At 31.5% G+C, this 23,643-nt stretch overlaps 8 protein-coding genes across 8 annotated transcripts; 3 read left to right on the top strand and 5 right to left on the bottom strand.

Annotated features, from left to right (window-relative positions):
* The first annotated feature begins 371 nt into the window (after positions 1-371).
* On the top strand, positions 372-1,292 carry LOC111686952 (chymotrypsin-2-like). The gene has a single exon (XM_023449344.2). The coding sequence runs from the start codon at positions 425-427 to the stop codon at positions 1,247-1,249; it is 825 nt and encodes a 274-aa protein (XP_023305112.2). The 5' UTR covers positions 372-424; the 3' UTR covers positions 1,250-1,292.
* A 1,556-nt stretch (positions 1,293-2,848) lies between these two features.
* Positions 2,849-3,670, top strand: LOC111686948 (chymotrypsin-2-like). Its single transcript, XM_023449341.2, has one exon. The coding sequence runs from the start codon at positions 2,849-2,851 to the stop codon at positions 3,668-3,670; it is 822 nt and encodes a 273-aa protein (XP_023305109.2).
* Positions 3,671-5,100: 1,430 nt separating this feature from the next.
* LOC111686945 (chymotrypsin-1-like) lies at positions 5,101-6,006 on the bottom strand. The gene has a single exon (XM_023449338.2). It carries the CDS (start codon positions 5,959-5,961, stop codon positions 5,101-5,103), a length of 861 nt encoding a protein of 286 aa, XP_023305106.2. The 5' UTR covers positions 5,962-6,006.
* A 2,018-nt stretch (positions 6,007-8,024) lies between these two features.
* LOC111686946 (chymotrypsin-2-like) lies at positions 8,025-8,908 on the bottom strand. Its single transcript, XM_023449339.2, has one exon. It carries the CDS (start codon positions 8,886-8,888, stop codon positions 8,037-8,039), a length of 852 nt encoding a protein of 283 aa, XP_023305107.2. The 5' UTR covers positions 8,889-8,908; the 3' UTR covers positions 8,025-8,036.
* A 2,735-nt stretch (positions 8,909-11,643) lies between these two features.
* Positions 11,644-12,577, top strand: LOC111686954 (chymotrypsin-1-like). Its single transcript, XM_023449347.2, has one exon. It carries the CDS (start codon positions 11,657-11,659, stop codon positions 12,500-12,502), a length of 846 nt encoding a protein of 281 aa, XP_023305115.2. The 5' UTR covers positions 11,644-11,656; the 3' UTR covers positions 12,503-12,577.
* A 1,399-nt stretch (positions 12,578-13,976) lies between these two features.
* Positions 13,977-15,009, bottom strand: LOC111686951 (chymotrypsin-2). Its single transcript, XM_023449343.2, has one exon. It carries the CDS (start codon positions 14,891-14,893, stop codon positions 14,090-14,092), a length of 804 nt encoding a protein of 267 aa, XP_023305111.2. The 5' UTR covers positions 14,894-15,009; the 3' UTR covers positions 13,977-14,089.
* A 2,173-nt stretch (positions 15,010-17,182) lies between these two features.
* On the bottom strand, positions 17,183-18,254 carry LOC111686947 (chymotrypsin-2-like). Its single transcript, XM_023449340.2, has one exon. It carries the CDS (start codon positions 18,210-18,212, stop codon positions 17,256-17,258), a length of 957 nt encoding a protein of 318 aa, XP_023305108.2. The 5' UTR covers positions 18,213-18,254; the 3' UTR covers positions 17,183-17,255.
* A 2,766-nt stretch (positions 18,255-21,020) lies between these two features.
* LOC111686949 (mediator of RNA polymerase II transcription subunit 15) lies at positions 21,021-23,126 on the bottom strand. The gene is made up of 2 exons (XM_023449342.2): positions 23,020-23,126; positions 21,021-22,309 (listed from the first exon to the last, which is right to left on the bottom strand). The coding sequence occupies exons 1-2, from the start codon at positions 23,032-23,034 to the stop codon at positions 21,314-21,316; spliced, it is 1,011 nt and encodes a 336-aa protein (XP_023305110.2). The 5' UTR covers positions 23,035-23,126; the 3' UTR covers positions 21,021-21,313.
* Between the last annotated feature and the right edge of the window lie 517 nt (positions 23,127-23,643).

Below are 23,643 nucleotides of genomic sequence, written 5' to 3'. Positions count from 1 at the left end.
AGACTAGACTATAGACTAGACTATAGACTAGACTATGGACTAGACTATAGACTAGACTATAGACTAGACTATAGACTAGACTATAGACTAGACTATAGACTAGACCATTGAAAAGACTATAGAATAGATATTCGAATTGACTGTAGAATAGACTACAGACTAGTCTAGTCTCGTCTACAGTTTGTTGGTTCTTTGCTACTAAGCGATATGAATCAGACACATTTTTCCTATTGTAGGGCATATAAATGATTTTTGATATCAAATTAATTTTATTAAAAAGAAATTCGATATAATCTTTATGATTCCCAGCTATAGAATTGATATAAATATATAAATACCTATATATTAATCAACCATAGATAAAAACTCATTAAGACTTACCACTTCTCGGCAAACAAAAATTATATCTAAATTAGTCTTCAAAATGCAGAAAACCTCAACAGTTCTTATACTGCTAATAGCAACCATATGTACTAACACTGTTAACGGAAAACGAATAACATCCTACCCTTATGTAGCTAAAGAAGGACGTGTAGTTGGCGGTTCCACGGCTGAAGAGGGCTTAGCTCCCTATCAAGTGTCTTTGCAAAATTTCTGGGGTCATAGTTGTGGTGGTGCTATTGTTGATAAAGAATGGATTTTAACCGCTGCCCATTGTGTGCTAAATAAAGATGCAGCCGATATTTTGGTGTTAACCGGTACCCAAGATTTAACCGATTTAACGGGTGTCTATTATTATGTGGAACGCATATATGTACATTGCAACTATGACAGTCCTAGCATGCACAATGATATCGCTTTGCTGCGCTTAAATGCCAGTATTGTTTTAAATGATAAAACCCAAATAATTCCCTTACAAACGAAGCCCATGAAAGATGGTGATGATGTTTTATTAACCGGTTGGGGTTCAGAGGAATATTTCGGTGAATCTCCAGATCGTTTGAAAAAAGTCGATTTGAAGTATATGAAACATGATCGTTGCAAAATAGCTCATGATAATAATCCAGATGTTGATGTTGGCCACATGTGTACGTTTACTAAAGTTGGTGAGGGTTCGTGTCATGGTGATTCAGGTGGTCCTTTAGTTAGTAATGGTTATCTGGTTGGTATTGTTAATTGGGGACAACCTTGTGCTGTTGGTTATCCTGATGTTCATGCTAGTCCTTATTATTATTTGGATTGGATACGCAAGATTATGAGTGGTAATACTCAGTGTAAATTAAATGCTTTCGTTAAGGATAGGAAATGAATTGTTATTAGGTATTTAAAGGTATTATTTAAATAAAATAAATTAAAAGAAAATCTTTGTTGCACTTTTTTTTAAATTCAGTCTTGCGGTGGGGAGTTAATGTGTTAAAACTGTGTTTTGGTTGTTTTTTGAAACATTAAGAGAATTCTTTTTATTTTTTTGCATATTTGATATTGACTCTATGATATTTTTTTCAAACAAGCTGTTGCTTATGTCAATTGGGAGAAAAAAAGTCTTGCGGTGGGGAGTTAATGTGTTAAAACTGTGTTTTGGTTGTTTTTTGAAACATTAAGAGAATTCTTTTTATTTTTTGCATATTTGATATGGACTCTATGATATTTTTTTCAGACAAGCTGTTGCTTATGTCAATTGGGAGAAAAAAAGTACCAAAATGGGTATGATGGGGAATTTAATTTTCGAAAAAGTCTTTTCCTGGGTAAAAACTTGATATGAAAAGGGATTTTTCGTTCATCAAATAATATTTTTTAACTTTTTTTTAATATTGAAATTTTACATTACATTACGTTTAATATGTTTGATCTTGAAAATAGACAATATCGATTCACGTACAGCCCCCATACAAGTGCATCATTCCATTGTTTACCCCATATAGGTTCCCTTCAGCACATGACTCAAACCTTCGAGTACAGTTTCATTGCTGTACATAAACCAGTTTTCTATAAGCCAAAATCTCTCTACTAACTTCTGTGAGGATCGGCCAACAATTGATCCTCCACCCATATAAGTTCCATTTTAGAAAATTATCTACACCACTATAGTGGAGAGGGTATTATGAGTTTGTGCTGATGTTTGTAACACCAAAAAGTATACCAATCGGCTTAGAATTGCTTTCAGAGTCGATATAGCTATGTCCGTCTGCCAATCTGTGTGTCCATGTCAACTTTGGGCTAGCGTGCGCCCGTACGAATTTTCAAGATAATTTGATGAAATTTGGTATATACTCTTCTTTTGATTCAAGGATGAACGTTATTGAAAATGGTTAAAATTGGTCCATATATGTCAACAAATATCGGCATAACTTAGTTTTATAGAACTTAAAATGACACAAACGATTTTTGTAATGATCGAGCCTCATGTGACCCTAGTCCCGATTAAATTCTTCATAAATAACTTTGAAGTAGACTTAAATATCTTTACTAGATTTATAAGTATAGGCCCATATTTACCCTTACTCCCCTATGAGCCCTCTTGAAAAAAATTCTTTTTTGTTAACAATAAATAAAAATATTCCAGAATAAAGTAAAAAAAAAAAACAAAATAAATGTTTTATTTTTCAAAAAATTATTCACATTTTTAACATACTGACTGGTGTAAGATATCTTATGGTCGGCCATGTCCAAACTACTTGTTAAATATTAAAGAAAAAATTTACTTTTAAGTATTAAATATTACTTTTATCATAAAAATTGCAGTCAGCAAATAAACACCTAATTTATTTCTAAATATAACGACACTATTAAATGATATTATCATTGAATACCATTTTGTATCTAATCGAACCAATTTTACCAAGTAATAAAATATATCGACCAAGAAATATTACTTAAATACGACCATAGCTGCAACAAAACTTTAGACATGAAGTTCAATTCTAATATAAACTTGGCAGCAGTAGTCTGGCTACTGATTCTAACAAATGCTAAAGCAAAACGTATTAAACATGTAAATCAGTCGCAAAAAAATTCTGAACGTGTTGTGGGTGGTTCTACAGCCGAAGAAGGTTTTGCTCCTTATCAGGTATCCTTGCAGGAAGGTGAAGGTCATTTGTGTGGAGGAGCGATAATCGATCCGGAATGGATTATAACTGCTGCTCATTGTGTATCATATAGTGAAGCTGAAGAACTCAGTATTTTAACTGGTACCCAAGATCTTACGAAACCCGGAGTATTCTATCATGTCAAGCGTATTTATGTACATTGCAATTATGACAATCCCAGTATGCATAATGATATAGCATTACTACATTTAAATACCACTATCACATTTAATGAAAAAACTCAAGCTGTTAAACTGCCGACAAAACCCCTAAACGATGGTGATAATGTTGTGCTCACCGGTTGGGGTACCGAAGAACCTTGGGGCAATGCACCAGAACGTTTGAAAAAAGTTGATTTAAAATTTTTAGAACACGAACGCTGTAAAGAAGCCCTGGAGTATGACCCCGATTTAGATGTCGGTCATATTTGTACTTTTACCAAATATGGCGAGGGTTCATGTCATGGTGATTCTGGGGGACCATTAGTTAGTAATGGCAATTTGGTGGGTATAGTCAATTGGGGTTATCCCTGTGCCATTGGCTATCCTGATGCTTATGCAAGTCCATATTTTTATTATGATTGGATACGTAGTATTATGAGTGGAAATGCAAATTGTTTGAATAGAAAAATGAAAGAATTTTAATGATTTACTTTTATTGTTTTTTTGCAGTAACATGAATTTCAAAATAAACTTCATAAATTTGAGTTTTTATATCTAAAATACAAATTTATTAGTATAATGCTTTTATTAGATGTTTTTGAAATAAAAAAGTTTTTTAAAAATATATTTTTTACATTTTTCAAAAATATTATGTGATAATTTTAGAAAAATTCTCTTTTTATAAAAAAAATTAAAAATTCTAATATTTATAAACTACACCACTTTAGTGGGGAGGGTATATTGGGTTTGTGCTGATGTTTGTAACATACAAATATATTCGTCCCAGGCAAGGTACAGGCCGCAATTTTCAAGATAATTGGATGAAATTTGGCAATCAAATCCTGCTTTTTAGAAAATTTTTGAAAAATTATATTTTTAGAAAAGTGAAAAAAATCTCTTTTTTAGAAATATTCTGGAAAATTCTTTCGTTTAGTAATTTAATTTCCGATAAATTTTCTTTCGTTTAAAAAATTTAAACAAATTTTGAAAAATTAATTTTTTTTAAATAAAATTGTTGAAATTTTTTTTTTTTTTTTTGAGGGACAAGTTTTCATAAAAAAAATTTAGAAAATTTTTGATAATTTTTTTTTAAATTCTTTTTTTTAGAAAAAAATTTCTAAAAATTTTCAATAAATTCTCTTTTGTTCAGAAAATTTAAAAATATATCTTTTTAAAAAATTTTCAAAAAAATTTAATTTATTTAAAGAAAATTTGTGAAAAATTCTCACTTTAAAAAAAACTTAGAAACATTTTTCGAAAAATTGTATTTTTAAAGACAGTTTTTGTGAAACACTTTCAAAAAAAATCTGTTTTTATAGAAACATTTTGAAAAATTATAATTTTCAAAAAAAAAAATTTGTTATTTTTATAGTAAAATTTGGAAAATTTTTCATTTTATATAATATTTTTATAATTTCCTATTTTAATAGAAAACTTTCAAGAAATTTTCCAATCGTTAAAATTTTTGGAAAAATTGTAATTATGTAGAATTTTTTGGAAAAATTCTCTTTGTAGAAAATTTTTTAAAACACCTTCAGAGAAAGTTTTCCAAAAATTCTCTATTTTACATAAATTTAACGAAACACTCTCACTTAGTATAAAAATTTTGAAAAGCTCACTGTTTGAAAACAAATTTAAAAAAATATTTTTGAAAGACTCTCTTATCAAAAATCTTTCTTTTAATAAAAATTTCTGTTTATAAAAAAGTTTTAAAAAGTTCTACTTTTGAGAACAATTCTCGTGTTTTTTAGAAAGTAAAAAAGAAATATTGAGAAAATTTTATAAAAATATTTTTTTATATACAATTTTTTTTTTGAAAAAAATATATTTTTATTAAATATTTATAATTACTTTCTTTCGGTTTTCTCATACATACATAAACACATTACGAAATTAATATAAATTTTTTTCATTTAATTTTCATAACTCGTTCTTACTCTACTATTTATAAAAGGATAATTACTAGCACTACAATGACACGTTTTACACTGACCCCTCCAAGTACTCTGGGTCCTGCGTATCCAATCTCTATAATAATAAACACTAGCATGAGCATCTGGAAGACCAGTGGCACAAGGCATACCCCAATTAACTAGACCCACCAAATAGCCATTGCTTACTAATGGGCCACCAGAATCACCATGACAAGAACCTTCACCTTCTCGGGTAAATGTGCAGATGTGACCAACATCTAACATTTCTTGCATTTCACCTTCATGTCTTTGTCTGCATTCCTGATAAGAAATGAATTTTGTATCTAATTTTTGTAATTCTTCAGGGCCCTCACCGCCAAATTCTAAATTTCCCCAGCCAGTGAGTAGAACATCATCGCCCGGTTTCATAGGTTTCTCGGGCAATGGAACTGCTTGTGTTTTTTCATCGAATTTAATGCTGCCATTAATATGTATCAAGGCAATGTCATTGTGATACATGGGATTATTATAATTACAATGAGTCCAAAACTCATCTACTTCATAGACAGCACCAGGTTCAAAATATTTATTCGTACCAGTTATAATTCTTAGAAAAGTGGGATTGTAACCATATACACAATGAGCAGCGGTTAAAACCCATTCAGCTCCAATTATAGCACCACCACACATATGACCGCCATACATGCCCTGCAGAGAGATTTGATAGGGAGCCTCTCCCACCTTCGCCGCTTCTCCACCCACTACACGTCCTTCGCCGAAAACAAGATTTTTTCCCACTAAACGTACGGCCGTCGTTAGCGTTAATCCTAATAGCAACAATATTATCACTGGGGATTTCATATTAGAACGAACTGGAATACTGGATCTTAAATTTTGTGTGTTAAGAGCTATACGGTCTTAAACTATTTGAAATGGAAATCTTTTAGGAAAATGGTTTCAAGTAAAAATAAATCTTTTATCGCAAATATCTACCGATATAAACGACATACTAAATTCACAAGTTATAAAAACTGATTAATTTATTTTTATATTCGATTTTATGAATGGCAAATGACCAATTTTCGATATAATCAGTAGATTTTTTTAATGACTTATCATAAAATCAGTTTTCATAAAGTGTGTTTGTTATTAATAAAAATTCGACCTACATAGTCCCGTCTAAAGAACTTTGATTATATTTTTGGAGAAATGTGCGGTACTTATCGACTGCTTGTTGAAAAACTTCTACTTTGAAAAAAAACGTTTTTCTTTACAAATTTATAAAGAATTTTCAAACAATTATATATTTATAAAATTTATTTTTTTTTTTTGTAAAAAAAAATTATCAAAAATGAAAAATTTGCGACAAATTTTCTTTTCTTATGGAAAATTTTGAAAAATTCCCTTTATATAGAAATTTTCCGAAAAAACTCTTTTTATAGAAATTTTTCAAAGATTTTTTATAAAAAATTTTTAGAAAATTCTTTTTATATAGAAATCTAAAAAAAATATAAAACATTTTCGAAAAAGTGCTCTTTTGTATTTTTTTTTTGTATTTTTGTAAAATTCTCTTTTTATTGAAATTTTCCGAAAAACTGTTTTTTTAATTTCTAAAATGTTTTTATAGAACATTTTTGAGAAATTTTCTTTAAATGCAGAAAATTTTTAAGAATTATTTTTTATAAACTATTTTTTAAAATTTTTTTATAGATTTTTTTAAAGATTTCAAAAAATTATTTTTTTTTAGAAAATTGTTGTTCCCGGGCAACAAATCGTAATTAGACGAGGACGAAGTTCTTACGTCATACAAATACCGTAAATGAAACCAGTAAAAAACCGACCGAGAGCCGAAGTATTTATGTCGCCAGATAATAGTCTCTAGTTAGTCTTATATAATAAACTGTAGTTAGCCAATCGAGATCTAAGGCTTTGATTTCAAAAAATTACATAATATTCGTATTATCCCATTAATTGTAGTTAACCCAAGAGTTTATCTGAAGGAAATGTATAGTAGCTTGCCGACCGAAAGCCAAAGCATTTGTCTCGTAGGATTATTTTGCTAAGATACTCATAGTAAGCCGAAGAATTGATCTCATCTGATTGCATCCGTAGTTGTATATAGTCCTTTCAGACCGAGAGCCAAGGAATTTATCTCATCGTATTGCATCCATAGTTGTATATAGTCGTTAGCAGACCGAGAGCAGAAGAAAAAGCCGACAGAGTCCATAAGTCATAGTCAGCCGAAGAGAGAACTGAAGTATTTAACTCCTCCTTAGTTAACAATTAAGGGAAGAAAATCTGAAATGCTTTTCGGCTTACTCGTAAAAAAATACATCAGAAGCTTAAAAGGAAAAATTGTATCCGAATACACTAGGCAGCTCTGAGGTACCTGAAACCAGGACAGACTAAGCAATCCCCGGATAGAAACAAAAACTGCATTTTAAAAATTTTGCTTTCTCTCCCTTTTATACAAATTGTTAAAAATGTTTTTTCTAAAAATTATCTTTATATTTAAAATTTTCAAAAAAAATCTTTTTAAAAAAAATTTTCGGAAACTTAAATTTTTTTATAGAAAATTTTTAAAATTTCGAAAAATTATATTTTTTACCAATATTTTTGGAAAAATCTCTTTCTTTTTAACAAAAAATTTAAAAAAAGTAATTTTTTCTAAAAAAAATTGGAAAAAAGTATTCAAATATTTCACTTTTTTATAAAAAGTTTCCAAAAATTCTATTCGCTCTCTCTCTTTTTATAAAATATTTTTGAAAATAAACTTCCGAAATATTCTAAAAAAAATTTTAATTTTTATTAAATATATTTTCAATTCAAACACAAAATTTATAAATTAAAATAAATAACATATTTAATTTTAAACTTAAATACAAAATACAACTACATATGTATATATAAAACCCATTGTGAAGTATCCCTAAAATTCAGTCTCTATGTATATGACAGAGATTTAAAGCCCGTTGTATAAAATCATAATAGTACACTGTGCTAGCATACATATCTGGCTTTCCACGTGCGCAGGGAGCTCCCCAGTTTACTAGACCCACTAGTTTTCCCTTATGTACTAAAGGTCCTCCCGAATCGCCATTACAAGCTCCTTCTCCCTCTTGTGTAAGAGAACAAATATGTCCAACATCTACACCTTCATCATCGTTCCACAAACGTTTACATTCCGTAAGAGGCACATAATTTAATGAAATTTTCTGTAACATCTCAGGAGGTTCACCATTTAAACGTGTAGCACCCCAGCCGGTTAAGGTTAGTATGTCTCCAGCTTTTAAAACGTCTCGAGACAATTCGATTTTATTAGTTAAATTGTCAAAGTGTAGAGGTTCATTCAATCTTGCAGCTGCTATATCATTATGATAAAATATCGGTTTGTCATGCCTACAATGGGGTATGGCTAATACCATTTGTCGCACAACACCCGGTTTATGCCAATTATTGGTACCGGCTATCACACGTAAGACATCTAAAGGATAATCTTCCACACAATGGGCAGCTGTCAAAATCCATTGTTCATCTATAATGACACCACCACATAAATGTGAACCAAATATTGATTGTATTGACACTTGATAGGGTGCAAAACCCACTTCGGCCACTTCACCACCAACAATACGACCACCGTTTATGACTACATCCTCGGTATTTAGATAAGATTTATGAATACGTTTACCATAGGAAGATGGCCAATAATTGAACGATATTAATAATATGACACTTAAATGATAAAATTTTATGACACTTCCAACTTTAGCACAATGGAAAATCATTTTTTTTTTAAATTTTGTACTTTTTATATTATTGCCTTAATGGAAGCCATTAAATAAAATAAAAATTAACAAGCTCATATTTATATGTTTTTGGTTCTTAGGAAAAAATGCCGACAATTGTTTTTATTATGGCCCAATTATAAATTTTATCATTTTGCTAAATTATTTATATTTTCATCAATATACTAACTATAATTGTAATTAAATTAACACAATTAAAAAAAAAATTACTTGGTCATTGTTTTGGTCATTTTAAGGTGTTGTTGGAATTCCCTGCTCATTTTTTACGCATTTCTAAATTTTAAATCTTTATGACTTACAATAATGGTTATAAAATTAAAATTTCCAATATATATATTTTTTATGTTAACAAAGAGATATAAACTGTTATTAATTATAAGGGAATTGGAATGCCATTTTAGCCCAGGAAAAGAGGGATTTTCGATATTTATTAATAAGGTAACAAAACTAATAAATAATACTAACGATATCTTAGGTTTTAGTTTTATCAAGCTCACGGTTCCTTTATTATTGCAATAACCGTTTCGGAAGCAATCCTAATGGAATATAGTAGCAACTTTGGGAATTTATTTATATTCACACCAAAATCTTATTAGCAGGTCCCCTATCATTCCATCGAATCAAGTGTCTGACCTCCATTACACCAGCTAGTTTAACGATCGTATCATGAATTTTGAAAACGTGAACATCTGCCTCGACGGCCTGATTTCACGGTGGTTTTTTTCCACAAGGTAGACTTGAGAACATCACCTTCAATGAAGAACTCAGGTGGCGATTTTTGTACATGGATAGGCCGGTCCAAGTACAAGCACTTTGCTGAAGTACTCGAGGTATCTAATATCTAGCCATATTAGCCTCGTTGCAGAATGAAAGGCAACATGGACAAGGAAAAAGCAATCACTAGTCTAAAGCCAATAGAAGGGGGATAACTCCTAGCATCAGGTGAAATCAATCTTCCGCATATACCGGAAAATTAAATCCCCATCATCCAGTGCATTCCTTAACCTCTTAAAACCCGCGCAACTACACTACTAAGATGGCGCTCTTGTTTCGGCAACAACACCTAGAGCCATATTTGGTAGTCCAAAATACCCAACAAAATGCATAAGGATCCCTATTTTATGAACTGATCTATGTAACAAAGGATGTAGGAATTTCCAATGTCAACTGAACCCAATAGTTACCCCGACAATTAGTAGCGAAGCATAAATCAATATATTCTGATGAGATGGCAACAGCACAGAGAAACTTCCCCGAAGTGTAAAAAGTCATACTAAATCGGTACTAATCTCCAATATATGGAGACTTTCCCGATCTTTCACTAATTTTTGCATTAGTTTCATTCCCATGATCATAAAGATCACTGCTAACTATGACAGGCAATGCTAAATGTTCCCCATCATATACCTCTCACTACACGACCGGTAAGAAATACCGATCGGGTTTAGAAATCCAATATATGTTACTTTGTACACAGACCTGTTCAGAGAATGAATTATCCAACCCATTAGGTATAGGATATATCAGTCCTCAAACCAATATTCTCTTTCCTCGATTTCCGAAGGAACCTTAACCAATTGATCATGCCAGGACAAGTCCTGCGGGCAACTTGCAACATGTAGTACCAGATTATCTGGTGATCTTGTTAGAACCCATGCTAAATGATTCCAAGCCGAAGCCGAGGATACATTTGACATCACCAAATTTTAGTCCTGGCAGACTGGAAGTATCGGTAGCAACCTTTCACCTTCAGATTGCAATGTCATTAAGCTTATACCCAGATATTGCACCAATGTTGAATATGAAGTAGCTTCCAAAAAAAAAATGGTTAAGGGAAACAGAGCCGACTACGCGCAGGGACCGAAACAATAATATCAGACAGACGACCTATCCTTGACAGAACTTAAATCTTTATTTTTAAGTCGAGTTATTGGACTCTGTTAGAGCATCTCAAATATAGTTAAAACTGTGTTCTTTCTAAATTTAGAGATGATTACATGTCATATGAATTCCGTTTCCATTCAAATGAATACAATGTCTCTAGTAAGTCATTACCATGTTTTTGCTGGGATATTATTAGAACCCGACCTATTTTCAATATTTTTAGGTAATATAAGTAATTTTGCAATCTTTGTATTATAAACAACATACAGATCCTATAAGAATCTTGGTTTTCCGATTTCGGAATAGTAGTGTTCTATGTTTTACCAAATCAAGTAGTATGTGTATATTCACGACCTAATAACGACGAGGTCTAAAACTATGTGATTATAAAGATTCTATTGGAAGCCAAATATTGCTTTCGTGTTAAGGAATATGATCCGATTACTGATATTAAGTTATAAAGGTTATTTGTAATCACAGATTTAAAACACGTTTTGCCATAATGTTAATTTGACTTTCAAAGTTCTAAGTCCCCAAACAACTACTGACCACCGTATAGACCGTATATTTACTGCTTAAGGATTGCACTATAATAAAGTACAAAAATAAAAATGCAAAGACAATTACTAACTTATCGAACTCATTATCAAACCGAGACATTCTTTAGCAGTAAATGTATTGAATGAAACGCTTAAGAGTCATAAACCCGTTTTTATGGCTAAGATAAAATTTTGAATCACATATCATAAATAAAGTCTATTGATATCCAGTGAAAGATATTGACAATTTAAAAAAAAAACCAAAGTAAAAACCTTTTAGTTAGACCATAATACAAACAGTTTAGCAGAGAAGATCTAACAATAATGAAGTCTTTTTTCTTTGTCGTTCTATGCCTGGGAGCTTTACAATTTAGTCAGGCTTTGCGTTTGAGAGATGAAGCCTATCCGGGTGTGAAAAATGTGGACACTAAGGTACCAGTTACTAAAATATATCAAAAACCTCAATCACGTATAGTGGGAGGTGAAATTGCACCCGAAGCTTATGCTCCTTGGCAGGTATCTTTGCAAAATAAATACGGCAATCACTTTTGTGGAGGCGCTATAATAGCTGATCAATATGTACTGACCGCTGCGAGCTGTGTAGCTGGTTTGGATAAACGTTTTATTAAGGTCGTAACCAGCACCAATGATTGGATGGGTTTAGCTTGGGAATACTATGTGGAGGACATTATTGTACACTGTAATTTTGATAAACCTTTATATCACAATGATATCGCTCTTATAAAAACAACAACTCTATTTGCCTACGATGATAAGACTAAAAATATTACTTTAGCCGAATTGGATGAGCTACAGGAGGGTGAAACTTTAACCATGACTGGTTGGGGTAGTTGGGAATTGGGTCAATATTATCCGGAAGAATTAAAGAAATTAGATGCTATGCTTATAAGTAATGAACGTTGTAAGAGTATGTATAATCAGTATGCCGATGATGTGGATGATGGTCATTTGTGTGTTCTACCTAAAAGTGGTAATGGTGCTTGTCATGGTGATACTGGTGGTCCTTTGGTTAATTCTAAAGGCCAGTTGGTGGGTATTGGTAATTGGGGTGTTCCCTGTGCTCATGGTTTTCCCGATGTTTTTGCTAAAGTATCATTTTACAATGATTGGATAAGAACTAGTATTAAGGGTTGTTCGTTGGTGCCTTGAGACGGGTGTTAATGGAAATTTATGCTCAATAGTTAATTTGTTAATTATAGATAATAAAAAATTTCTTATGAAAAATTGTTGTTTGTTGTTTTTTTAAGTTAAGTAAATATTTAAAATAACTAAATTAAGAAAGTAAATTGATAAGAATTTTATTGTAACCCAGCCAACACTAGACTTTAAATTGCAATTACTTACCTAACAACATAATATTCAATAACTTCTTCATATCATTTGGATTACATAGAAGTTGTCTAATATATTCTTTCTTCCTCTTGGCCATAAAGCTATAGAAGCTGTAGTTATTTTTTCATGTGAATTACAACGAAAACTTTTTCTAATTACTTGTAACCTTTTGACATTTATCATTTTAACCCCATACATCATAATGAAAGATTTTGCTGGGAATATATTGTATATTTGAAATATTTAATCAAATAGATTGTTAAGAAAAACTATTTTTATTAAGATAACTTCCAAATTCATAAACGCTAAATAAAATTATTGATGGTTTATTTATAACCTTAATAAGAATAGTCACAGTTTTATTCAGGCTTTTAGATACCCCTTACAGTCTATGAAGAATTCCCTCTTCTCTTATACTAATAAAGTCTATAGCAGCTTCAGAAGATTTACATCTTAATGCCATAGACTTGATTTTTATAATAGTTAGTTAATTAGTTAGTTTGTTATTTAGTTAGTTAGTTAGTTAGTTTGAAAGAAAGATGTACATTTATATATCAAATCCGAAAAAATACACATAGGCCTCTATCGGGCCTGTTGTACGCTCCTTAACCAATGCCTCAGGTGGGAATCGAACCCACCACCTCCAGTCTACCAGAGTAGAACACTAACGGGGGCCAAAATAAGTAATATAATTTTTACTTTTATATAGTCAAACATCAATTGGATCCCAATCTTCTCTCTTTTGCTGATCACTATCAATTAAGAACACATTAACGATTTCTTGTTATTCGAAATCGGAGGTGTTTCAGAAAAACCAACTTATTTTTCAATGAGTCTAGTAATGACACGTACTATAAAAGCTAGACAGTATTTCAGTGCGTGGTAAGTACTTATTTAACTCCCTATCTGTAAGCGAGCGTAGTAAGTACTTGCATCCAATTACCTCACTGTGTTGAAATAATGAGATAAAATGTCAAGTATTAAAAAGATTCATCATTACTCTTCAATATATGTTTTCTCTGGGATAATATCAGATTCCGAATTATTTACAAATTAAATCAAGATCTTCGTATTAGTAGGTATGAACCATCTGCTGGTCGTTGTCTGGTATAAAATCATCATGATTGTCGGTTTTTAGTATTGTCCTTGACCATTTGATATCCAAACAGTCTTAAAATCAAAAACTGATGAATCTTAAAGACCTTACTGTCAATGTCAAATATATTGACTAGATAAACTAATAATACAGCTTTATACTTTTCTTAGACATATTTATTATAATTATATTTCTAATAAAAATTTGTTCTTTTGTATATATATAAAAATTGGATAAAAACTTAAAACTAAAAATTTGTTCGCTTTGGCTTCATAGTTTGTTTTAGAATTTCAAATTCTATCCTTCTCCTAACAAGCATCACCACCAGCCAATATACCACGAATCCAATCATGATAATAGGCCACACTGGCAAAGACATCAGGTCTGCCCACAGCACAGGGTTCACCCCAATTGACAACACCAACCAAAACATTATGTTCATCTACCAAAGGGCCACCCGAATCACCATGACAAGATCCCTTACCCGATGAGGTATCAGTACAAATATGACCTTCACCCAACCAATCAGATTTCTTGACATTCCTAAAACATTTATCATGTTCCATATAGTTTAATTGTACGGTATGTAAAATATCAGGTGTACGGCCCCATACTTTAATGCTGCCCCAACCGGACAGGGTAAGTTTATCGCCTTCCTTCAGAGTATTACTGGTGGCCAGTTTAATGGGTTGAGTAAGTTTATTATAAACAATAGGTTTGTTTAAGCGCACCAAAGCAATGTCATTATGATACATGGGTTTGTTGTACAAACAATGTACCTTCATATCTTCTACCAGATATTCGGCATCACCTTTAGTCCAATTAACCGTACCGGTAACCACTTTCAAATATTGTTTAGGCCATTCCGAACAGTGAGCAGCAGTTAGAATCCATTCTGGAGCAATTATAGCGCCACCACAAACATGTTCACCAAAAGTATTTTGTATGGAAACTTGATAGGGTAATAAACCCTCTGTAGCCTCAGAGCCGCCAATAACTCGTGTCTCTATTAATTGGCGTTGCAATTTTTGCAATTGTTCTTCTGATATGCCGCGGCCTTCACAGCTCAATATAGCCGCACAACTTAATAAAATTGTAATAAACGCTTTCATTTTGATAATTCTAATAATTCTGTTTGATACACTTGTATTTTAGTTATATTTTTGATTAATTTAATATTTTTTTATTTTAATCCAAATTACTTTTCACTTGAAGGTTTTCTTGCAAAATGTTTATTGATTATACGAAAACTTTTACTTTTATAGACTCTTTCAGAATTGCTCACTACTTAAATGGGCTACCGAAATTATTGATAAACCCCGAAGTAATGATAAACGAACCGTTAATCAGTTGTTTATTTCTGAAACAAACTAATACCAATATATTACAAACGGTAGCTGGTAAAAGTCAGCATGCGGTAGCAGTTTTCTGATAACTTTTCACAGAACTTTAAATACCGAGTATTGTTTAGAACTTTACGGTCGTTTAGTCTAGAGAAAACTTTCAAAGTAGTGCGATTAGATAGTATGTATTTCTTTAACAGTTGGTGGTATGTTTTTTTTTTTAAGTTCTAATGAAATGTTTAGTAATTTTGTTTTTTTCTATTTTCGCAAAATGTTTGTTATTGAAAAGACAACAATAAATTAGTCATTTTTTTCAAAATTAAAGATTATGATTAATAATCTAGTCGTACTATATATTATGAAATAATCTGGGGGGAAACCAATCAATGCGTGTGTAATGAGCAGACTGTTTAAAGTTCAACAAAATTTTGGTCATACTTTGCAATTGTCACGTTAATGTTATAAATAATAATTTTCAATTAAATATTAATATTGTACTAGATTTCATAATCTTATGCCAGCGTCTAGACATTATTAATTTTGTTTCTAAATTAAGACCTGGAAACCAATAGATTTTATTTAATGATATTTTTAATGTCTGTGGTTAGGGTAAAAGTAAATTTGCTATTGATTTTAGTGTGAAGAAAACTAGTTTAAGGACATTGGTTTAAATGACTTTTGAAGTCATACTTAGTAAGATCACTTGAGTCTTTCTTAAAATGTAATAACTAGAAATCAGTTCTATTATTTTCAAGTTCTATTTATTCTTTAAATTTAATAAAAAGGACTCACAGGAATTTTACCTAGACATTACAAAGATATTACTTCCTTAAAATGTCATACTTATGGAAGTTGTGGTCTTCGTGAAAACGTGTTTCTTTCAATTACTTAGGGAAAAATTTAGTTTTAAAGTCTAGTTGTATAAAAATTCCGAAGAAAATAGATTTCAATTTCTTAAACCACAACAACCATTTAGAATTCATTAATTTTATCAGGGCCAAAACCCTAAAATTAGAAATTTCCTAATTACTTCTTATATCACTTGTTTTTCAAAAACGAACACGCTTAAGCCAACTGCCAACAAAAAGTACAAAGTTTTTTTTTATATTTTTCTTAAAAATACTTCAAAGGTCTCCTCAAGTCGTCTATAGTTTTATCAATTTCTTATTTTGTTTTCACTTTCACTACACGCACAAGACATAATTTTTGCTTATTTCCATGAGTAGAGATTTCTTTCGGCATTATAATCATTTAATTTCAAAAGTCATAAAGATTATGATTTAAACGAAATACATTTATTTAATATATAGGGATTTGATAAAAAAGAAAACAAGATTATCAAAAATATTATTTAGATTTTCATTAATAAAATTCCCTAGGAAATGATTTTAACGGATTATTGATATGCATATGCAGTCATATTTATTTATTAGTCTACCTGCATTTAAATTTTGATAACTGCATAGAGTTCTTTTTTTAAATTAAAAATTTGATTTTTTTAATTATTTTTGCAGAATACATTTGTTTAAAAATTCAACTGGTAACTGATAAAGTTGTTCTCGTTATTTAAAATTACTCTTTGATTTGAAAATTTTTGTTTTAGAGAGGTGATTATATGAGGACCATAAAGTTAACTCACAGTGTTAGAGAGGTAAATGGGTTATACCTTTTTTTATTCTTAAATTTTTCCTATTTGTTTTAAAAAATATGGCAGAGGATCAGATGATTTGTAAATAAAACTAGAAACTTCTCTGGTCCCTATATAAGTTAGATAAAGCCAAATGGCTCTATAGTTATATAGGCCTATATGGTCGCTAAATATATCCGAAACATTTTTTCTGCAATAGGAATTTTGGTACTTCTGGAAGATTCGGATCTATATATATCCAAAAAAATTTTGTTTCGATAACATTATCCGTTCATAATTTTACATTGAATCAAATTCAATATTTGTTAAAAAAAATAATCTATAATTTGCAAGAAAATTTCGCTTATATGGCCTGCCTCTAACAGTTTGATCCGATAAACTTTTTTGTGATAAAAATAATTTGAAGCAAATTTTTGTAATTTATATCTTTTGTTAACTTTTATTTCAACTTAGACTTAAGTTTTAAACTTTAAAAACTTATGATTAAGTACTCATGTTAATTTCTTTCTCTTTCTCCTTTTCAGGCTGTTTTTCTCCCTCTTTTTCACCTTCTTTCTCCTCCTCCTTTTCCTCCTCTTTCTCTTCCTCCTCTTCTTTGCCACAGGCCTTCAGGTGAGTACGTATAAAATCATGATAATATGAAATTCTAGCATGAGCATCTGGCAAACCCTTAGCACAAGGACGGCCCCAATTTACTAAAGCCACCAATTTACCTTTATGAACTAAAGGACCACCACTGTCACCATGACAGGCACCCTTACCCTTATCATTAAAGGTACACAAATGACCCACATCTACCCAAGTGGTGTTATCATGAGCAGCACGACACTCATTAAATGGAACATATTTCACTTTTAACGTTTGCAATTTAGTGGGAACTTCACCACCCAACGATAAAGTACCCCAACCGGTTAAGACCAATTCATCGTCTTCCTTTAAGGGTTCATGATCATATTCCACCGCCTGGGTATGATTATCGAAAACAATGCTGTCATTCAAATGCAACAAAGCAATATCATTTGCATAGGGAGGACTATTATAGCTACAGTGCATTTCTATGCGATCCACATAATAGTATTTCTCTGTATGATTTTTCAGATTTTGGGTACCAGTCAAGATCTTTAGTTTCTCCGGTTTATTGCCGGCCACACAATGCGAGGCGGTTATAATCCAACGTTTATCAATAATGGCACCACCACAGAAATGTCTACCCTTTAGAGATTGCAAAGAAACTTGATAGGGTGCTAAGTCTTCGGGTGCCTCCTCACCACCCACAATACGATTTGTGGTAAATTGAGGCGGATAAAGTATATCAGCTTCCCCAGCAGCAGTAGGTGCCGTTACAGCAGCAGTCTCTATAGTTTGCCAATATGCAACTGACACCAATAAAAATGTGCAAATTACGGGCACCGATGAAGACTTTCTTCCGCTGCCGAACATTTTGTATCCGCAGTTGAACGTTAACTAAGTTCTCATTTCCCTTTGACCATGGCTTTATATACTTATGTACCTACATGTGAAGTTTCTTCTGTAAAGTTTTTGTATAGGTTTTGTAAAGAACTTTTACTTTAAAGTACATTAATATACTCGAAACCTTATTGATGATTCTCGTTGGGTTTCTTAACCAGCCCATGTTTTACTCTTTTTTAGTGTTTCTTGGCTTGACATGCCAGTCACGTCAGTTACAGCTCATTATAAAAATAGTGTCTGTTTTCAGACCGCATGCAAGTCAGCAAAGCTCTTCATCTATTTATGGAGTGTCTGCTTAATATGGTAGTTTATTGTGTTTAGTAAGTGCGTGATCCTGCTGCGCTTGCGCTGTTAATGTATATGTATTTATGCGTATTTATTTTTAATAAATTATTTATTTTAATGTAAATGATTGTCAGGCGTTATCAGGTCATTAGCATGTCAGGTATTATTATTTTAAATTGTTATTTTGTTTGTTAAATTTGTTGTTAAATTTACACCTTTTCACTTTATAAGGTTAATTGTGTTTTTAGTTCAAGTGCAATTGTGGTAGATAATTTGTTTAAATTAAAATTGTTTAAATTGAAAATATGATGAGACTTTAAAATAAAAAATATTCGACAAACTATGAGAAATTTATATTTTATTAGATATATTAGACTGACTTCCGGAACATTTTTTGTTACTCTCCTCTGCTGATATACAGTCTTTAGTTATATTTGTCCAATTCACAATCAGTGTTGTACGGTTGTATCGTAGAAATTTGTATTTTTTTTTTTTATTATTGAATAAAACATTTTTATGGCATACATCGCAATAAGAATATGACATCGATTGGGAATTGGACAATTATGCCGAAAATATTTTGGTCTAGAAACTTTTTGAACTTTTCACTTAGTGATGACTCTTAATGGTTTATAAACTTCTATTTTTGAAAATAATTAGGTGTCTCCGGAACAAATCGCAACTAAATTTCAGATGAATGCAGGTGGGATGTTTTCAAGTTGTAGGTGCATTTCTTTTTAATTATACTAGATCTTCATTGAGACTTTACCCATTTTTTAAACTCTTTTCGCAGCCATTGATAAGGCTGCGAATCAGAGGTACAACCGGAGTCGGCTCAAATCGGCGGCTGGCCGCTTGTTATAATTTGCAAGCTATGCCGCCACCGACTTCTTTCTTCACACATTATTGAGCTAAAGTTAAAATTAGAGTTCTATAAATCGACTTTCGAATAATCGAACAATCGAACAATCGACTTTTTGTCGAAAAAAGTCGAAGGGTCGAAACGACTATTTCGTTCCAAAAAAATTGATAACTCGACTATCGTCTGCGAAAAAAGTCGACTTTGTTAATAAAAGTCGATAAGTCGAAAAAGGTCGATAAGTCAAAAAAAGTCGGAAATAGTCGGAAAAAGTCGAAAACTCGAAAATTGTAGAAACGAGTCAAAAATAGTCGCAAATTTAAAAAAAAATGTAAAAAATAAAAAAAACTCTTCATTGAAACTTTACCCATTTTTTAAACTCTTTTCGCAGCCATTAATAAGGCTGCAAATCAGAGATACAACCGGAGTCGGCTCAAATCGGCGGCTGGACGCTTGTTATAATTTGCAAAAGCCTACGCCGACTTCTTTCTTCACACATTATTGAGCTAAAGTTAAAATTAGGGTTCTATAAATCGACTTTCGAATAATCGAACAATCGACTTTTTGTCGAAAAAAGTCGAAGAGTCGAAACGACTATTTCCTTCCAAAAAAGTTGATAACTCAACTATCGTCTGCAAAAAAGTCGACTTTGTTAATAAAAGTCGAAAAAAGTCGATAAGTCGAAAAAGGTCGAATAAAGTCGAGTCGAATAAAGTCGGAAAAGTCGAAAACTCGAACATTTTAGAAACATGTCAAAAATAGTCGAAAATTTAAAAAAATGTAAAAATGTCAAAAACTCTAAAATAGTCGGAAAAACTCGAAAAAGTCGAAAAATCGACTTTTCATAAAATGCAAAAAGTCGAAAAGTCGACCGACTATTTTTAAAATACTTATAGTTGAAAAGTCTAAAAGTCGACTTTTAATTAAATGAAAAAAGTCGAAAAATCGACTTTTCATAAAATGCAAAAAGTTGAAAAGTCGACTTTTAACTAAATGAAAAAAGTCGCAAAGTCGACTTTTCGTTTCAACTTTAGAACCCTATTTTCTGCAGAAAAATACTTATATAGAGAGGTTTTTATTCGGCAGACTATTATACGGAGATTTTTCAATATAATAAGTTCAATTTCTGAAGAATAACTTTTTCTTGAGCCGGCAATTTATCCGCTGCCGATATTTTATATAATAAGCGCTGCCGACGACAGAAAATGGTTGCGCCGCCAACCCCGACCTTTTTTCATCCGCTAATGTCTCTGCTGCGAACGTACTTGACTTCCATGTAATAAGATTAAAATGCTTGTTCCACTATAGAAAACACTAAGGTTACTCCTTTATAAGCTGTTCTTTAGGATGTAATGGATCTTCGTATCTCCTCTTTGCATTGGCGTCTATTAAATCCGGTGGTTAAGTTCAAGTTTCACTATGATCTTCACTGAAAGTATCGAAGTTTATACTCAGCAAATATAAGAAGTAGAAGGGTGGGAGTACTGGAAAAGACCAGCAGAAGTGATTTTTTTAACACATACTTCCTTTTATTGTTGCTGAGTAGTGCTCATAATATAACTCTAATTATTAAGTAAGCTTTTGCACTGCTTTTGTTTAAAGAAATAAAATTTATAAAACTTTTTTTATTTTAAATTATGGCAAGCAATTTTATTGTGAATTTTTTTTAATGAAATTTTTCTACAAAAAAAGTGAAATTAAAACTTAAAACTAATAAATTCTTAAACATTAAGTGCTAAAAAACATTTTAAAACTAGTCAAAATGTAACAAATAAGTAACAAAAGACCAGATTGTATCCGTACCCGCTATCATCATTCAAATAAAACGAATGAATTAAACACTTAAACGGGTAGTGCAAATACAATCATCGTAACAGCTTGTTTAACTAACTAAATAACAAATTTATCTAACATTGAAGATCTTAAGCTAGTATTGATTTGAGGGTGGCAAATAACCATTGTTGTTCGACGACTGCAGAGCATTCACCAATTGCTGTTCGTCGTAGTGAGCATTTTGGATTTGTTGTTCTTGGGAATTATCCAATTGGGTTTGTTGGACACCTTCTTCTTCCTCCTCTTCCTCAGAAGCATCCAAAGAACCAATAACAGAAGTAGCGGGAGCAACACCTTCATCAGTGATGGTGGTAGAACCTCCCAAACTATCGTATTGAGATTGAATTTGACGTTGAGCATTGGCAGCTTCTTCGGGAGTGCGATATTTAATGAAGAATACTTCGGGTTTGTTGATGGTTTGGGGTGCATCTTTGATGGCATCTTGCAAATCGGCAGCGGAGGTTTTCTTAGCCAAAACATATACAACTGTCTTTTCTTCCTTAATAGCTTTAGCCAAATTGAGAGCGGCAGCCTTGTTGGTCTGGCTGGGAGTCTTAACGAACAAGACATTGTAATGTTTGCGGGGTTGTTGTTGCAAAGCGGCTAATTCCTCTTCGATTTCAGCTTGTGTTTCCTCGGGAGCTGAGTGTATAAAGAAGTTCTTGGTAACAATAGGTTTCTTAGGTGTACGCACACGGGGACGATAGCGACGTTGGGGCTTAGTATTGACGGCTGGTTGGAAACTGAACGAGGAGGGGAAATCGGATGGCATGGGGAATTGCATGTTAAATTGTTGTTGGGGCTTTTGGGGGGCAGGATATCTTTGGTTCTGTTGCAATTGCAATTGAGGTTGATTTTGATGTTGCAACTGTGGTTGGGGCAAGTATTGTGTGTTGGGCTTAAGGAATGATTGGGGTATAATATTTTGTGTAGGATATTGAGGTTGTTGTTGTGGTGGAGGGATTTGTTGTTGCTGCTGTTGTGGCATATAATAGGATTGGGGACCAAGGTTATTGCCATTGTAGTTATAACCCGATTTCAAACTAATGTCTGCATTGGCCAAAGCCAAGGTTGATGCTACCAAAATCGTCTGTAAGTGTGGAAAGAGAAAAACAGATTTGTTTAAATTATTAATTTATTATTTAAGGTTATGAACTAAATTTTAATTAAGAACTATAAGTGTAAGTTTTTCAAAATTCTTTTTCAAAATATTTGTGTTGAAAGCAGTGATTGATAGTCTTTGCTGTCAGGGTCCGAAAGCTATAAATAGACAACGAATCGAATACGAAATTAATGTAAGAATCTATTGCTTTACTGTGTTTTACAACAAAATATATTGATTGATTTTATTCTCTTTATGCCGCTCACTGCTTGAAAGTTTAATAAAGAAAATTCTTCTACAGTACGAAAACTATAAATAGACTATGAATCGAATGCGAAATTAAAGTTAGAATATATTGCTTTACTGTGTTTTACAACAAAATACATTGATTGATGCTTTTTCTCATTATGCCGATCACTGCTTTAAAGTTTAGTGAAGAAAATTGTTCTACAGTTGTGGTTTAAATTATATGTTGATTAAAGACATTTAAACAAATAAACTTTAGCACTTTTCTAATTAATTCTTTTTGAAACTAAGAATTTTGTTTAAATTCTTACACTTTTTATAATTTTTTTAGTTTCTTATTATTTCACAAATCTTTTTTTTAAACACTTTTTTCTCAATTTTGAATTTATTTTTATGGAAAAATTTGTTATAATTGTTTTTTTTCGTTTTTTTTTATTAACTGAAACACATACCACAAAGATCTTCATGTTTAAGCTTGGGTTGAAGATTTAGTTGAGTTAAAAGAAAAGCTGTGCTTTTTTAGTTGTTACTTGAAATGCTGTTGCTTGATGACTGATGACCCATCTCCATCAACACACTAGTTTATATAGTCAACGAAAACCCCAACAAAAAAACCTTTCAAAAACCAAAACAATAAACTTCCATTTGGTTCATAAAATAATGTAAAACATAAAATATAAAAGAAAACTCAACATTTTCAACAAAAATGTTTCAAATATTTGTTAATGTTAACAATATATTCATCTCTTTTCATTTTTTTGACATTCATATTTTTAATCTTAAATCTTTTTTTTATCAGTTTGAATTATAAAACTAAATTTGTTTTCATCTACCTTTCTAATAAATTCGGGCTTGATTTATTTAATTAATTTGTTGCTGTAAATGTTTGTTTGTTTTTAACAATTAAATTCAATTTTATAACAAAATTTGTTTTAAATTTCCATACATATGTATAACAGAGACAGAGAGTGAGTTACAAACTAAAATTCCGCTTTATAATAATAAAAAAAATTGCAATATTTTAAAAATACAAAAAAATGTTAAAATAGTTGTTTAAACGCAACAATAGTTTTGAT

This window comes from Lucilia cuprina, chromosome 4 (genome assembly GCF_022045245.1).
Source record: "Lucilia cuprina isolate Lc7/37 chromosome 4, ASM2204524v1, whole genome shotgun sequence".
Taxonomy (NCBI): domain Eukaryota; kingdom Metazoa; phylum Arthropoda; class Insecta; order Diptera; family Calliphoridae; genus Lucilia; species Lucilia cuprina.
Note: the sequence above shows the minus strand (reverse complement) of the source record. Positions and strands in the feature narration are given on the sequence as shown.

Excerpts from the sequence above, each read along its gene's own strand:
- LOC111686952 (XM_023449344.2), top strand. The coding sequence starts at position 425 with ATGCAGAAAACCTCAACAGTTCTTATACTGCTAATAGCAACCATATGT.
- LOC111686948 (XM_023449341.2), top strand. The coding sequence starts at position 2,849 with ATGAAGTTCAATTCTAATATAAACTTGGCAGCAGTAGTCTGGCTACTG.
- LOC111686945 (XM_023449338.2), bottom strand. The coding sequence starts at position 5,961 with ATGAAATCCCCAGTGATAATATTGTTGCTATTAGGATTAACGCTAACG.
- LOC111686946 (XM_023449339.2), bottom strand. The coding sequence starts at position 8,888 with ATGATTTTCCATTGTGCTAAAGTTGGAAGTGTCATAAAATTTTATCAT.
- LOC111686954 (XM_023449347.2), top strand. The coding sequence starts at position 11,657 with ATGAAGTCTTTTTTCTTTGTCGTTCTATGCCTGGGAGCTTTACAATTT.
- LOC111686951 (XM_023449343.2), bottom strand. The coding sequence starts at position 14,893 with ATGAAAGCGTTTATTACAATTTTATTAAGTTGTGCGGCTATATTGAGC.
- LOC111686947 (XM_023449340.2), bottom strand. The coding sequence starts at position 18,212 with ATGTTCGGCAGCGGAAGAAAGTCTTCATCGGTGCCCGTAATTTGCACA.